The 16,094-nt window shown below is 40.1% G+C and overlaps 1 protein-coding gene and 1 long non-coding RNA gene across 3 annotated transcripts in view; both read left to right on the forward strand.

The window, feature by feature from the left end:
• Positions 1–2,808: 2,808 nt before the first annotated feature.
• On the forward strand, positions 2,809–13,432 carry LOC118427611 (glycine-rich RNA-binding, abscisic acid-inducible protein-like). Of its 2 annotated transcripts, XM_035837480.1 has the most exons (9): positions 2,809–2,932; positions 4,834–4,861; positions 5,059–5,099; positions 5,344–5,425; positions 5,782–5,869; positions 9,082–9,114; positions 9,277–9,498; positions 10,473–10,505; positions 11,722–13,432. In XM_035837480.1, the coding sequence occupies exons 2-9, from the start codon at positions 4,839–4,841 to the stop codon at positions 11,734–11,736; spliced, it is 537 nt and encodes a 178-aa protein (XP_035693373.1). In that variant the 5' UTR covers positions 2,809–2,932; positions 4,834–4,838; the 3' UTR covers positions 11,737–13,432. The 2 variants fall into 2 exon arrangements, with proteins under 2 accessions (XP_035693373.1, XP_035693375.1); XM_035837482.1 differs by lacking the exon at positions 10,473–10,505.
• A 671-nt stretch (positions 13,433–14,103) lies between these two features.
• The window catches only part of LOC118427620, a 5,178-nt gene continuing 3,187 nt past the window's right edge, over positions 14,104–16,094 (forward strand). Inside the window, exon 1 of the long non-coding RNA XR_004832535.1 lies at positions 14,104–14,456. This is a non-coding gene — a long non-coding RNA (uncharacterized LOC118427620). The remainder of the gene's footprint in view (positions 14,457–16,094) is intronic.

Below are 16,094 nucleotides of genomic sequence, written 5' to 3' on the forward strand. Positions count from 1 at the left end.
AATGACCATGGCTCACTTAAGTGTTAATGAATACATTTACACCTAAAGTACGCTTGACAAAACAATTTCTTATCATGAAGCTGTGAACTAGACACTATTTTTGACCTCACCTACTTGCTACAAATATGTAAACTTTGTTTCTGATTGATAACATCTTTGATTTCAATATTCTACTACATTTCTGGCTTTGCAACATTTTTCAGATAGAAGCTACCCTGGTCACACAAGATAAGCCTGGATGCATAGTCTCTACCTGACTGACTTCGTTGGCTATCTTAGACCCCGTTCACACTCAGAAAAGCGATTCGAATAAAACATGTTATCTGCATAAAACGACCCGATTCGAATAAGTTTCTGCAGTGTGAACGCCCCCAAATCAAGAAATGGACCCTTCGCGATCAACCTCGGGGAGGTGGATAGAACTGGGAGAAGTGGATAGAACTGCGCTGCGGGGAGTCTCGATTCTTCAGTGTGAACGCGCAAGTGGATGGGATTCCGCTAGATCCAGAGTTCATCCGGGAACCTGGGGTCATACTTTGCATCGCGCGTTAAACACATCACACGTCTGATCGCGTAATTTTTCACTTTTAAAATATCAGCGAGCATTTTCCGCCGTATATTACTTCCAACAACAATGAGCAGAAAGGGAAATCATCATTTGCCAAGTGGACACTGGAACAAACGAAGCTGCTTATTTCCATATTGGGGCGGGAAGAGACGCAGAAAAAGCTCGGAATGGTTCATAAAACAGGGACATTATAATATGAAGATATATCCGAAGGAAAGAAGGAGTATGGAGTTGAGAAATCCCTTCACCAGTGCAGAAATAAAGTGAAGAATCTCACCGCCAACTACCGCAAGACGTAGCGATATGTCTGTGAAACGTAACTAACGTTTTATTCAGATAAGACTGGAGGCGCACTAATCTGATTGCCGCAGAGCAGTGTGAACACAATTTTCGAATAGAAAATTTTTTTATTTGGATTAATGTTTCATTCGAATCGTTTTTCTGAGTGTGAACTGGGCCATAGTCGAGTAGCGTAGAGTAGAGTATTGCTTGAAAAATATTTTGCCAGGGGAGTTTTGTTACCAAAGATGCTTTAGCTATAGCCTTGATACTACACCCCAGCCCGAACTTAAAATACTTAATTGACTGGGTCTGGTATCCAGGCTAGTTTTAGCCTGGTATCCAGCCGTAATTATAGCTCCCGAGTCTCTTCTCGGAAGCTATATTACGGCTGGATACCAGGCTAGGCTAGTTTGGGTGGTGCCCCACTGGTTAGGGGGAATGGTAACCAGGGTTCTAGCTAGTGCATTTTAGCGTAGTGGGCCACTACGCTAAAATTTTTGACCACTACGCTAAAATAAGGGCCACTACGCTAATTTTTAACTAGTGTAGTGGTGCTTTGCTATCATTTGCTTGTTCAACAATGTCTAATCAATGTCTGAACAATGAAAAATGATGATATGCCACTCACAACTGACCCCAAAATCCTTCAAATTACATGTGATGTTAACAGAGTGCCAACTTTTAACTCTACATTTTCAAAATGACCCCCTTCCACACCAATCTCCTGATTGGTCGCTTCACTACCATGCCATTCCCACTACGCTAAAATAAAATCCTGGCTAGAACCCTGGTAACCTTAGCATGGACTCCCGTCCCCTGGTCAGCTTCCTGATCTCTCCCACGAATTCTACAATCCCTACGGCCCTGTTGGAAGGCCTGTTGGAGGCTATGGATACCGGACTGTTCCCAGGCCCTACACAGACCAGCTCCTCGGTTCCGAGCCCGGGCCAAAAAGCCCTTAACAATGGAAATTTTACATAGGTCCGCCCCGAGTTAGAATCCTTGAGGGCATTTTGACCCTGGACTGGAGCAGAGGATCTGGTCTGCGTAGACCGTGGAAAGAGTTCATCATCTCGTCTACCCAAAAAAGGAAGCTAAGATTTACTTTGAGAAAATTTAGTTTAAATTTCAACAACTAGATTTGAAAATCATTAACACCACTTTGAGCCAGTTTTTGTCTTGAATCTAAATACTTTTATGTACATTTAGCGTACTATAAGTGTCATAAATTCGAGCCTACTTTTAATGAAGAATCGAATTATCCCACGTGCGCATGAACCCTTTGTTAGCTCATTTGCATGTTCTTCGTTGCGAACAACCAAGGAGATTTTATCAGCCATTTACCTCATAATTCTCCTCAGAAATATCATAACTGAGAAACTTGAGAAAAACTAAGGTCCATTTCTTTCACAATTTCATTTTCGGCGAAACAAGCAGACAGAAAGCACCCCTGGAGGCCCCGATTCGGACGAGCAAACATGTCTAGCTGTTTGGCATGTGGCGGCCATGATGGTTGCACTTCGCGGGAAAAACATCTTTTGTCCCTCGCCTCGTAAAAATTCTATTACGAAAAAAATACCGGCAAAGAAGGCAGATTTCGCGTCAAAATTTTTGCACAAGAGACCAATGAACAAATTGCCCCGAGAAACTATACCCCATTTGTTCGGGAACGGGAAATAAAGCTGACTTACCGATGAATGATCAGAGCCGATGAACACAAATCTGAAGGCAGTATGCAAATGCTTTCTCAAACAGGACGTCACGTGCGTGTCCTTCGGATGGGTGCATTTCTGTACTGGAGGGGGGGAGAAAATATTATTTTGTGATAAATTTATCCGTAGCTTTGCTTAATAATATATTTTAGAACAAATATTTCACTCAAATTACATTAAATAAGTTTCTATAGCAATGTTTAAATCATTACTCAAGATTATTTCAAAATCTATGATGATATTAAATAGCTATTTACAAGTTTTACCCCTAGAAGTCTAATGGACCTAATCTGACGTCACGTCCGCCGCGCTGTGATAGCATTCATTAGCCTATCTGTCTTTGTGCGCTTCGTGAGCTTCGAATCATTCGGTAAGTGTACGGTTTATTAATGTTCTTTGACAAATATGATACTTTTTATCGGATAGATTTTTTTATTGGTATGTTGGGTACAATTTCTGACCAAAATTTCTTCTATTTTGTCGAAATTGGTTGTGCTGGAGACATTTTTTGGGGGACGTGACGAACAAAGATGTTTCCCCGCGCAGTGCAGCATCATGGCCGACGCGTGCATGCATGTTTTTGTCCTCGCTTTTTGTTGAAACAAGTCCTCGTGTTGCGAACGGACGTCTATGTTACCCAAACATGAGAATTCACTTCAACACAGACTTTCCGATATTTCAAACTCCAAATCTTGCTTAATCGGAAATTTCGTTGAAACCTGATTTTGACGGCTAAGCGTTTCAGAAAAAATATGCAAATGAGCATACCCCCACCCTAAATGTATCACTCCGCCCAGTGAGTAGGTAGCCGCTGCACTCAAATGGAAAATCATATAATCATAATTGGGTCACATTTTTCTGCCCAAGAATTTCTCACTGCACATTTTCTGAAATATTTCAATTACATATTGTACTTATTTTTTATATTGTACTTGATTTTTTAACGCACAGATTTTTGACGTGCAGAAAACCTGTTCCTGAAGGATAGTAAGAGACTGGTTTGATAGACTAGAGAAACGCTGCCAGCAGTCGGTTGACACCCAACCACACTTTCATTAATCTATGGCTTAAATGATGTGAACTCCAGAACTACTGCCTTTGTACAGAAAATGATCGGATTAGTTTTATGACCTTTATAGTGTGCGACAATGAACAGACTCCCGCGGCGGAACAGTTCAATCTTGGGGGAACAGGTTTTCTGCGCGTGAAGAATTTGTGCGTGCACATGAAAAATAAAGTTCCTGAAATACTGTAAATGCAGAAAACATTTTTCCATAACAGTAATAGACTACAGTGCATGGTGCTACCGCGAAATTAAAACCACCGCGAAAAGTCCATTTTCCCGCTACCACGAAATTAAATCCCCGCGAACTTAAATGCATTTACAGTATGTCAGAAAAATTATAATTTCCCATCTGTTACCTGAATTTTGGGTTTGAAAAGACCCTGATTTTTAAATCCCGTGCGAATATGTTAATTTGCATATTGCAAACAGTTCAAAATCACGTAAATTTGACAGAAATAGATGGAAAAATTACTCATGTAGTTTTATATTGTAAAACTTAACAATTTGAGGCTTTTCTCCATTCAAGAAGCTTCATTTCATCTTTTTTGGAGTAGATTGTTTCACGCGCAAATTTCAAACTTTTTGCGCATGAAAATACAACATTTAAAATCACTTGAAAATCACTCGGATCGAGATTTTGTACTCAAGAATGCAACAGTATGATACATAATTCCATTTTGTGCCATCTCATTTGAGCTTTTACATATAAAACTGCAAAAACTTTTTAAATCCCTTGGGAATCAGCTAATTTGCAAATTGTCACGCACAGATTTTTCATGCGCACAAAACCCAAACTATATTACTCCTTTCTAGAACTTTATTTTTAACATGGCCAGATTCCCCTATTACTATTCGGTCAAGTGGGAGTGGGAGTCAGTTGGGTAGAGTACTAGAGACTTCTCGGGTGTGCGGCTTAGCTAGCACACTGTTTGAAAAATTTTCAGAAAGTCATGTAGAATTTTGGGGGGGGGTCTAAAACTACAAAAAATGCTTATTTTTGCAGAGAACAGGTTTTCTGCATAGGAAAGAATATTTTTCCTTAGATTTTGTCATAAACTGTGCAATACAATTTTCCATTTGTAAACCTGAATTTTCCTTTCAAATTGTCTGATTTTCTGGTAAAAGTCTTTGTAGACAGTTTTTTCGCAGACATTTTTTATGTTGCTTTTGCACTGTTCAGTAAGATTGTTTTCCATTTTTTCCAGTAAACATGTCTGGAGAAAAAGAACCAGGGTGAGTAGAATTTGCTTCTTGTTGTTTGTGGTGTTATGATATGTTTGGAAATTTTGGACCAGACATTCAGAAAGGACTTACTTTTCCAAATGCAGTACTGAGGAGCATATAACTTTATAAGTGCACTGAATTATCTTTTGCTGCTTAACAGTTATGTCATCTTTTAACTCATCGCTTGTTCTTTTCTTTCTGCACAGAAAGCTGTTTGTTGGGGGACTGAGCTGGGATACCACATCAGGTAAGGATATCAAATAAAGTTTGCCTTGTTATAAATAATCAACTTCTGACAGAAACTCACATATTATCCTTCTGTGCAGTCAGTACACACAATTTCATTTAGTCTTATATGTAGACATCCCTATTCCTGTAATTGGTGTGTATGCACTGTGATGTTGGGATTGTTGGCTGTGTTACGTAGTACAAAAATATTGCATGACGAATGTCCACAACTAACAAATGCATCAATTGTTGTCCTTTATTAGAGGGCCTAGAATCAACCTTCAGCGAGTATGGCGAGATCACAGACTGCAAAGTCATCACCGACAGGGAGACAGGCAGGTCTCGGTAAGGAACACTTCATGTCATGATTTGAATTTTATACTTAAAAAGCCTGTTTTGTAGATCAAGGGGAAAGGGACAATTACCGGATTGCTGCACAGTAAAAAGGACAATACCCAGGTATCATTGAAATGTTTACTAATAAGTTAAGCATTGTTGCCTGGGTGTCTACATAAGAGGTTGACACATGACCGTGTTGGTACCATCAACTTGGTAGACTCTAGTTACCTTATATAGTAAGATGATATTGTCATCGAATGTTCAACTATTGTATTAAAGATAATGACTTGGCACATATAATCATATTGGAAGTGTGACATTAAACCTGTTATGATCCTCACCTAATGTCTCTTGCTTTTCAGTGGCTTTGGATTTGTAACATTTGCGAACGACAGTGACGCTGCCAATGCCAAGAAGTGTATGGATGGCACCGAGCTTGATAGTAGACAGGTAAAACTAATCTGCATGTTTGACATTTGATCACACCCTTCAAATAGTAAATGTCAAGTTTTCAAACAAATGCCTCCTATTGAAAAATGTTGTGTTCCATGCATTTCAAAACGTTAAATTGCTAGTGTATTTTCAGGCTGTATTCTGGATATTTGGGTGATTGTTTTATTTTTAATGGTGGTATTGTCTTTAAACATGCAGATTCTACTGCCTCGACTGTTTAAATGCTACTGATAAAGGAAAATGACCAGAAAAGTAATTTAACATGTTCAAAATGCTGGACACTTCTTGTATAATTAATGGACAAGAATTAAAGAGCTTGAATAAATGATTTTAAAAAGAGCTTCCTTAAAAGTGGTAGAATGCAGCATGAAAATACTCCCTATACTAAGAATAGATGACTTCACCAGACTTTGAATTGACATTTCAAATTCCATTTTTTCCAGTTCTGTTCTGAAGATTTTCACATGAACGGGCATTGTAATCCATGTTTGCTTTGGATAGGTCACTTACCAGGTTACTCTGACACAAATGTTGCAGATGAGATGCTGTAAGGTGGAGAACTAGAATGTTACAAGTTGAAATGTACACTTAAATATGCACCATGATTGTGATTTGGGGGTCAGTTTCGCTTGTTTCATTTTATGAGGAAATTGATTGGTTCAGAATTTTAAAGAAACCAAATTTGTTTATTGTATTTTGAAGGTAAATTATTTGAAAGTATTGATATGACAGCAAACCGCACACATGCTACTGGATAGTCCATTGACTGGTTAGGCTTCCAGGAGATGGGGATGCCAAAGTATTGTCCTAGATGAGAAGGTAACTATCTAAATTAGTTGGAAGCTGTGGATGACATAGAAACAGTATTGGAAAGCTCTTCTCAGAGGTTTTCATTGCTGTGGTCTATCCATTAATGTCTACAAGACGGTCGGAAGAACTTCGCGCTGACTGCCCGGAAAATTTTTCGGAACGGTTACACCCAAAATGGATCATGACCAAGACGAGAGGACTGGAGAAGTGGATCGTGCAAAAGCATTGGCAATGATGAAGTCAACAGTCTTTTGGCTTGCTGCAAAACTTTGCCACCTAAATAGACAGACCGCGGAAATACATCGCATATTTGGGAGCATTTCAACCAAAATGAAAATGTGACTGAATGCCATATGCAGCGAATTTGTACTTTGGCTGGTAACGTTTCGCAATCAAGTAATATAACTGATGAAACAACTTTTTTCTGAAGTATGTCAAACATCTTGACATGGCTTTGTTTGTGACTGTTACCTTTGGACTGGAAAAAAAAGAATGCAAAGGTTGCAGATTGGCTTAGGTCAAAAATCTGATTTTTCTTATTTTTAAACCATGCCAAAGTACACAGTGAACAAATTAATAATAAGACAAGTAGCAAGTCACGAAATCAGCAAAAGGAAAAAGATGTAAGTAAAAAAATTGAGTGGACTACAGGCCATATTTGAAGACTTATAGCACAGAATCTCAGTCCAAAAATGTATTGTTGCATCCTGTACAATCAGAAAAACCTGGATTTCACAGAGATGCCAGCTTTCTTTGGCTCTTCAAGTAAGCAGGAAACAGGGTACAGGAAAGCTGCAAATACAAATCAAAGAAATGTGTTGTGCATGTCTTATACAAGCATGCCAGCAGAATAGTTTGACCTCTATTACAGTTTCTTAGAGGTACACAGATTGATTTGTTTTGGAATAGATAGGGTATTATGATGAATAAGTGCTTTGTGATTACCAAAAAGTAGCAGCAAAAGCCTAGAAGAGGCACAAGAGAAGCCTGTTAATGTCCAACTCGTAATAGGAAGAAGTAAAATGATTTTGGATGGTAGGGGCTAGTAGAAGGATGACCGTTGGAGCGGATGGCGGCGGCAGCTCCGGGTGTAAGCCAAAAGCGACCGGTGGCAACCCCTTCGAGTCGGCGGCGGTAGCGGTGTAACCAAGGCGACAAAACTGGGTCGGCAAACCACCCAAGCGTCGGTCAGGTAAGGACAAATTGTCCTGAATTGAGACCGAACAGCGGCAAGCCGCTGAAGTGGGCATGGCCTGAGTTCAAATAAGACCACAGCCCCACAGGAAGTTTTCTACACAAATACACCAAACTTTGATTAGGAACATTAAGACACATAGGGTGTCATTCTCATGATGATAAGGATGATATTTATTTCTAAGAACTTTGAAAGTGCTGTCAGCAGAACACAGGAAATGCACAATTTGGTACAGGTTTTTCTCAGCTGAAACTTGCTCAACTGCAGTTTCTTACACAACTGTAGATACTGGCACTTTTCGTTATTTTTAGATGAAAGTGGACCAAACAAAAGAGTTAACCCTGGGTCTGAGTACACGGCAATTATTTTTCCTGTATTCAATTGACAGCCTCTCACATAGCTCTTAGTCCCAGTGGTAACTTAATGACAATAGAATATAAAGATCGCTTTAGACATGCAGATTTTAGAAATCTGCATGTAATGTTTCTTGCTTTTAGTTCTTTGCATTCTCAAAATGTTGGAGTGTAGATCTTCATCTTATAGAAGTCCTTTCTCACATAGCAGTCTCAAAATGTTAGATTAGATCTACATTTTGTTGTCTTTTTTTCTGCCATTTTGCAATGATACAAGGCAGGAGAAGCATTTTGGTTTGGTTGCAAAGTAATTAACTGGTAATTAAAACATGGGAATCTTCATCTGTGTGAAAGTAAACAGGTGAAGTTTTCCATGTGCGTCATATTCCAGTCTACAACACGCTGCATTCGTCATTTGAACATCATGTACTCTGACAAGGTAGTAGTGAGAGGTGAAACTAGCTGCTCTGGGTAAGGAAAACAAAATCTCCTAAGAGGGATTTTATTGGACAGTAAGATCTACTGTCGTGAAGCCGAAATAAAGTTGAGTTGACCTTCCGCAGTTGCCGTGTTCCTTTCATACCAGCTAAGAATAGTCACTAGCTCACTGGTGTTGGTTTAGTAATGTTTGACTTGAAGAGTGAGATTATTTCATGTTCTATTCCTGTTGATGAACTTCATGAGTGAATCAGGAACACCTTACCCCCAGCAGAACGCCACTAGCGATGTGAGGTGAGCAGTGAGGCCAGTTCAGCTGTAAAGAAACTCTGATACCGACCGGTGCCGACTGCCGCGAAAAAAAAGCTACCTCTTTCTAATTATTTGTTGTTTGGCTTCTGTTTTCTCATTAGATCCGTGTGGACTACGCCAGCAAGAAGAGTGAAGTAAGTCAATTTTAGAATATTTATTACGGGAACAAGTTTAAGGATACGTATTAACGATGATTTTGAACTATAATTCAAAAGTTTTGCTTTATTGTGTGCTTTAACTCTGATTTTATAAAGACTCCATTATGTTTATGTTGAATGTCTTGTTTCCTCCCTCAGGGCGGCGGAGGTGGCTACAGGGGTGGTCGTGGTGGCGGCCGGTATGGTGGCGGTGGTGGTGGATATGGCGGCGGCGGATATGGCGGTGGCGGCGGATATGGTGGTGGCCGTGGAAGACGCCAAGGAGGAGATCGTTACGGAGGTGGAGGTTATGGCGGCGGCCGTGACAACCAGTATGGCGATGGTGGCGGTGGACGGAGCTACAACCGTGGCTACAATGATGTAAGTACTAGTGTAACACTCACTGTGTTTTCAGATCAGTGTTCATTCCTCAAAAGCAAATAAAGGGTGAGCTTTGCATATAGATTGTTGAATAAAGATTAAGATATATTATGCTATAGTTACCAAGATGGAAGGACTTAAATGAACATCTTGTAAGTTTCTTGTGTAGAGTTGAATAGAAATAAGAATGTCCTACTTGGTTTGCAAACAATAGAGTCAGACCCCCTCATATGCCATCCGAAAGATGCACTGCATATCGTTACCTGTTGGCCAAACGGCTTGCCCTTTGACAGCTACGGGGCTTTACTTTCTTTAGATATCTTTACAATTCCTTACATATCAACTTAGACAGAAGGGGGTAACAATGTCATCACAATCTCCCTTAATTTGTCCCCCAAAAAAACTGCACATTCATGTAGATAATGATTTCAACTTATAAACCAGATCAGTTTTTGTTACACCCAAAATTAGATTGGAATGACATCTCTGTAGCAGCAAAAGTGTTACCAGATTAGGTTCATCAGATGGTTGCGATGAAAAAGACAAATAAAACTTTTGACCCTGCTATACCAGGAGTAGCCTTCTGCATTAACAGTATGAATAGTCAGAAGAAGAAACATGTGTCCGTTGGCATATATGCTCATAGTTGAAAGTACCAATGGTGAACTATTATTTAAAAGAAGACTACCTGTTTTCCAAAAGCATTGAAAGGGTTGCATGTTTAAACAGTTACCAAATTTCTATGAATGGTTTTGTGATTTTTAAAGACCTAAGGAGAAGGGTACAAATATGTTTCCACTGGAAATGTACCACAGAAAATTTAGTTTAAACCTAAAAGTACAAAAATATACATTGAAGCTCTCTGCAGAAAATGAAGAACACCACTTTTGATTCTGTTGTAAGTAGCAGATCTCAAATTTCCTGAGATGTGAAAAGTAGAAACACCAGTAAAACCTCTCTCTTGGATACTACAGGATTCTTCAGGATACGAGTCCCGCCAGCATCGGGTAAGCCCAAACTTACAATATTCTGAAGAGTGCCAAGTCTTGTTCATGGAGGCATGCTCCCAAGCAAATTCTTTGCAAGTTTTTCAAACTGTTGGCAATGTGATTTTGTGATTGGTTGAATTTGGACTTGACAACTTTCTGATGACATTGACACAATTGGTGTGATCAAGCATCTTGTACAAATCAAGCATCCATAGTCCATTCAAGTTAAACCAACCAATCTTCTCAGAAATACCTGTAGTAACTTTCCATGTGGGAAATAAGGAGTGTGATCCATCAGGCTGTTTGTTCAGTGCCAGAAAAAAAACACAGCATGTCTTCTGCATTGATTGGTGTGCCTTGAGTTTCCCTTTTTGCTTTTCAATCCAACTCATTGGTCTGGTGAAGCTTTGCACTCTGGTTGGCTTTGAACATTCTTCTTTTTTTTTATTAACCCATTCATAAAAAAAGTGGTTTGTTCTTGTAGAATCAGGCTGCTTCCCCACAGATGTGATCAAAATGTTGACCTGGTCTTTGTCCTGTTCTTTTGAGTTATACATCATCAAGCAGTTCCTGCAAGTTAGCTGAGACAAAGGAAATCTAAAAAGTGCAAAGATTAAGTCTTCTATGAAATTCAACATACCTCTACCATCTAAATTTTGCTGTAGTGTTTGACTCCAAAACCATTTTCTTTGAGCAAAATTCTCAAAACGACAATTTAGAGTTATTGACAACTGGTGATAGAGTAACTCTACCGCTGTAAGCCTCTAAAACTAACTACGGGCACCTTGTCACTCACGTGGGCATAAGGTCAAAGGGCAGGGCCGAACCACGGTCAACAGGTACTGACTCACCTTGGTGGTTGTTTTCGGTTTGGGTTCCTCATCTTCCATCCTCCCCTCTGTTTTTTCTGACTCCATCCTGAATACCCGTGGAAATATGGCACTAACCACACTTTGCTGCCAGCCTTGTCTGATGCAGGAAAAACTCCACAAGATAGCATTTGCTATGTTTCAAGCTAACCTTTGAATGGATCCTTCCACGACCATTGAAACTCTTCCTGCTTCATCCTTATACCACCATATTTTCACTTTTCCTGAGGTCAGACAAGGTCGTCAACAGCATGGCTCATAAGGTGTGTTTTGTTGCACTAGTGGTCAAGTGCATAGTAAAAACGGTGTCCCAGCACTATTGACATGTGATAGATATCTCATCTTCCTCTTAATTCTTGTTTCAGTACCAGCCATACTGAGAAGCCACAGGACACATCCCCAAGCCGAAGATAGGGGAGGTTAACTGTTTACTCTTATCAGCACCCAAGGTTACTGAGCTAGTGTCAATGTGTATCTTACATGAAGATGTTCCTAGGTGCCTCTTGCTGTGCTCAGATGCAGCAAGGGACATTTAGGAACTTCTCTTAAGGGTGTTTGTATGTTAAACTTTGTCACATATCTTGTATTACCCAATTCTGTACCTGGTTGGAAGTGAATTAAGGTAGTTCCAGGTTTTCTTGAGTATTAAAATATTTTTTCTTGATGTACAAGTAGTGAGTAAAAAAAAATCTCCCCATACATCAACGTTTGATCCCTTGTGAAGCATTGGCAAATCCTTGCCATGTATTCCACTATATACGAATAACACATCTGTACCAACATGTAAAACGATAAACATAAGTCCAAAAATGGCATGTAGTCTGCTGGGGTGCTAGTTTGTATGCATTTATAATGATAAAACTAAGGTAGAACTGTAACTGTAAGAAGATTTCACCTGAAGTGAATAGTTTGCTAGGTATCTTTTTGCCAATTTTGATTTCCTGATCTCGGTTCTGTCACTAAATGGTTCAGGAGGTTGACTTAACTGTTAAGTTCATACTTGTGACTCCTTGGAATTAGATGTGGTCATGTCAATGTATTTGAGCAACAACCAACACAAGAGGACAAAGACATTTCCAAGTGAGGATGACTTGTGAGAAGAGATATTTTTCAAGTCCAAGACAGTTTGTTTTGTTAAGCTGAAATGTAGTTTGCAAAAGAGAGATTATGTTCGTATCCTTCAGATGATAATTCTTGCCTGTGAGTAAGTGGCAGATAAAAGGCTTCTATATGCAGTAACTGGAAAAAAACTTAAGGCAGTGCACACTGTATTCACTTCTACTCTAGTGCTTTTCTACTAAAGGACTTGTTGAAGACATTGTTGTAGTTAAGAAAAATGTGCTTAAGTAAGGATTTGACATGTTGGCAGCTGTGACTTGAGAAATTGACCTGTGTGATATAGTAAGTCGTTCCAGGCTTGCTACAGTTTTACGTACATGTATTTGATTCTAAAGGAAAGTGGTCATTGTGCATTCCATCGTTTGATAGTTTTAAACCACGAAAAAGTATCATTTGCAAGCTTACACCTATGTATTGGCTATTCCATTTATTAAGGCAGTCATGAAAATTTCTTGGAAAGGATAGGGCTGGGAAGATCAACAACGTAGTAGAAAGGAAGTGAAAGAAAGGGGAGGAAGACTTGCTGATCTCCTTTCCTAAGATTTTAAATGGAATAGCTTTTATCTTTCTTGAGATGACCAATTCCTGTGGGCCAGTTAGACATCTTACTCAAAGTGGTCTACGTACATGCCAAAGTGCTTACAAAGCATCATAATGTGATCTGATTTGTTATCAAACCCCCAAAGTTGCTGAATAATTGTCTATTTTTGTATTGCATTATCTTTTCCATCAATGTACAAATGTTTACACCTGTATACAACATTGGATATGTTTGTAGTGACCAAGTCGAGGAGAGAACCATCAAGTATACCTGATAATTGTATGTGAAGAAAGAACAAGTTGAACCTACATCACTGAAATGCCGCTGAGAGCAAACTGGCAAAATCAGAACGTCCATGTAATTCTTTTTATGCACTTCATTTTTAATTGTCACCAATAAAACATAGTCTTCGGTAAGTCTGTGATCTCGTGTCATTGTTTGAAGTGCTGTAATAAGACAGGACAGATTATCCATATGAAAGATTAGATGCTACCATTGGAAGAAACATGCATTGATTTGACCCAACTAAGATTGTTGCCTAGCCTGTCTGCCACCTTCGAAGTATGTTGTTCCATATTGATCAGGTGAATAAGGAACAGAACATCTATTATTTAATCAAAGGAGATAAAACATTACAAAAGAAAACACTGGGATGTCTAATATGTTTACACTGATGGACCTCGATGAAGGTTAAGGAATGGGCACAAATGACCGAGGTCCAATAAAAAGCGAGAAGCCGACAGAGAACAGAGCTTAAGTGGGTGGGCGGGTGGGTGGGCGTGTTGTAAGAACCAAACGGAAACGTCAATTCACCCCTCCCCCCAAATCTTACGAGGGGGGGGGGCAAAATCGAAAACACTTGTTACATGTATATCAACTTCCCATGAAGAATATACAGCTATCCTTAGAAGAAGCCCCCTCGTGTAAGTACAAGTACATGTATCTAGAATCACGTGCAACTACTGCTTCTCCCTTGGCCTCTTTCTACCACCACCTCTTTGCTCATACTCCATAACACAAATACCCTGCGAGCAAAACTCTCCACTCCCTATCCTCTGCTGTGTTCGCTGCGAATGGGGAGATGGTCAGGACTATCTTGTATCCGCCTCATGTTTAAATACCCGTGACCTCTGACCCGTGACGTATAACTGCTCCAGAGTGTGCAGCACAGCCTTTCCGATCTCCCAGACAACAACCGGGCCGTTTTTCTCATCAAAATAGCAGATAGAGCGGCAGTTCATGGCGGAACACGCACTGTAGTAGTTTGTAAATACATAAAAGCATTGTGTTGTAGTTTTAATGTCTGTAAACTTGTCGTTTCACGACATGACAGCGGCTTCCCTCCCAACAACGTACTATTACGTTAACGCATATACATCACGAGGCACTGAGGCCAGGAGAGTGGCAGCATCACGACCAGGGACTACAAATTATCATGAGGTAAATACATAGTATCGTTCGTATGTAAATGAGTATGGGATAGTTTACTCGGCATTTGTTCTACCAATTGTGGCACCATTGTAAATATGACGTTTAACAAGCAATGAAATATAGTTTTTGCACCGTACACAGGTGTCAGTAATGTCTGTCTCCTTTGACTATAGACCAGGTTACAGACACTGTACAGGTAAATAAGGTGTGTTTCCTTTGACGACACACCAGGTAAGACACCGTATAGGTGAGTAAGGTGTGTGTCTTTGACTACAGACTAGGTAAGACACCGTACAGGTAGGTAAGGTGTGTTTCCTTTGACGACACCGTCACACACCAGGTAAGGCACTGCATAGGTGAGTAAGGTGAGTTTCATTTGACTGTAAACCAGGTAAGACACCGTACAGGTGAGAAAGTTGTATTTCCTTTGACGACACACCAGGTAAGACACAATATAGATGAGTAAGGTGAGTTTCATTTCACTATAGACCAGGTTAGACACCGTACAGGTGAGAAAGTTGTATTTCCTTCGACAACACACCAGGTTAGACACAATATAAGTGAGTAAGGTGAGTTTCATTTCACTATAGACCAGGTTAGACACCGTACAGGTGAGTAAGGTGTGTTTCCTTTGACGACACACCAGGTAAGACACCATACAGGTGAGTAAGGTGTGTTTCCTTTGACGACACACCAGGTAAGACACTGTACAGGTGAGTAAGGTGTGTTTCTTTGACTACAGACTAGGTAAGACACTGTACAGGTGAGTAAGGTGTGTTTCCTTTGACGACACACCAGGTAAGACACCATACAGGTGAGTAAGGTGTGTTTCCTTTGACGACACTGTCACACACCAGGTAAGAAACTGCATAGGTGAGTAAGGTGTGTTTCCTTTGACGACACACTAGGTAAGACACCGTATAGGTGAGTAAGGCGAGTTTCATTTGACTATAAACCAGGTAAGACACTGTATAGTTGAGTAAGATGTGTTTCTTTGCCTACGGACTAGGTAAGACTCTGTACAGGTAGGTAAGGTGTGTTTTCATTGTCTACAGGCCAGATGGGGCACTGAACATGTGAGTAAGGTGTGTTTTCATTGTTTATAGGCCAGGTGTGACACTGTACAGGTGACTAAGGTGTGTTTTCTTTGTTTATAGGCCAGGTGAGACACTGTACAGGTGATTAGGATGTGTTTTCATTGTCTACAGGCCAGGTGAGACACTGTACAGGTAACTAAGGTGTGTTTTCATTGTTTATAGGCCAGGTGTGACACTGTACAGGTGACTAAGGTGTGTTTTCATTGTTTATAGGCCAGGTGTGACACTGTGCAGGTGACTAAGGTGTGTTTTCTTTGTTTATAGGCCAGGTGAGACATTGTACAGGTGAGCAAGGTGTGTTTTCATTGTTTATAGGCCAGGTGTGACACTGTACAGGTGACTAAGGTGTGTTTTCTTTGTCTACAGGCCAGGTGAGACACTTTACAGGTGACTAAGGTGTGTTTTCATTGTTTATAGGCCAGGTGAGACACTGTACAGGTGACTAAGGTGTGTTTACATTGTCTACAGGCCAGGTGAGACACTGTATAGGTGACTGACGAGTGTTTACATTGTCTACAGGCCAGTTGAGACACAGTACAGAGTCTCAGTT

This window comes from Branchiostoma floridae, chromosome 12 (assembly GCF_000003815.2).
Source record: "Branchiostoma floridae strain S238N-H82 chromosome 12, Bfl_VNyyK, whole genome shotgun sequence".
NCBI lineage: Eukaryota > Metazoa > Chordata > Leptocardii > Amphioxiformes > Branchiostomatidae > Branchiostoma > Branchiostoma floridae.

Bases quoted from the DNA above. Each gene is read 5' to 3' on its own strand.
- LOC118427611 (XM_035837480.1), top strand. From the start codon at position 4,839: ATGTCTGGAGAAAAAGAACCAGG. The intron at 4,862-5,058 runs GTGAGTAGAATT...CTTTCTGCACAG, and splicing joins TCTGGAGAAAAAGAACCAGG to AAAGCTGTTTGTTGGGGGAC. The intron at 5,426-5,781 runs GTAAGGAACACT...CTTGCTTTTCAG, and splicing joins AGGGAGACAGGCAGGTCTCG to TGGCTTTGGATTTGTAACAT.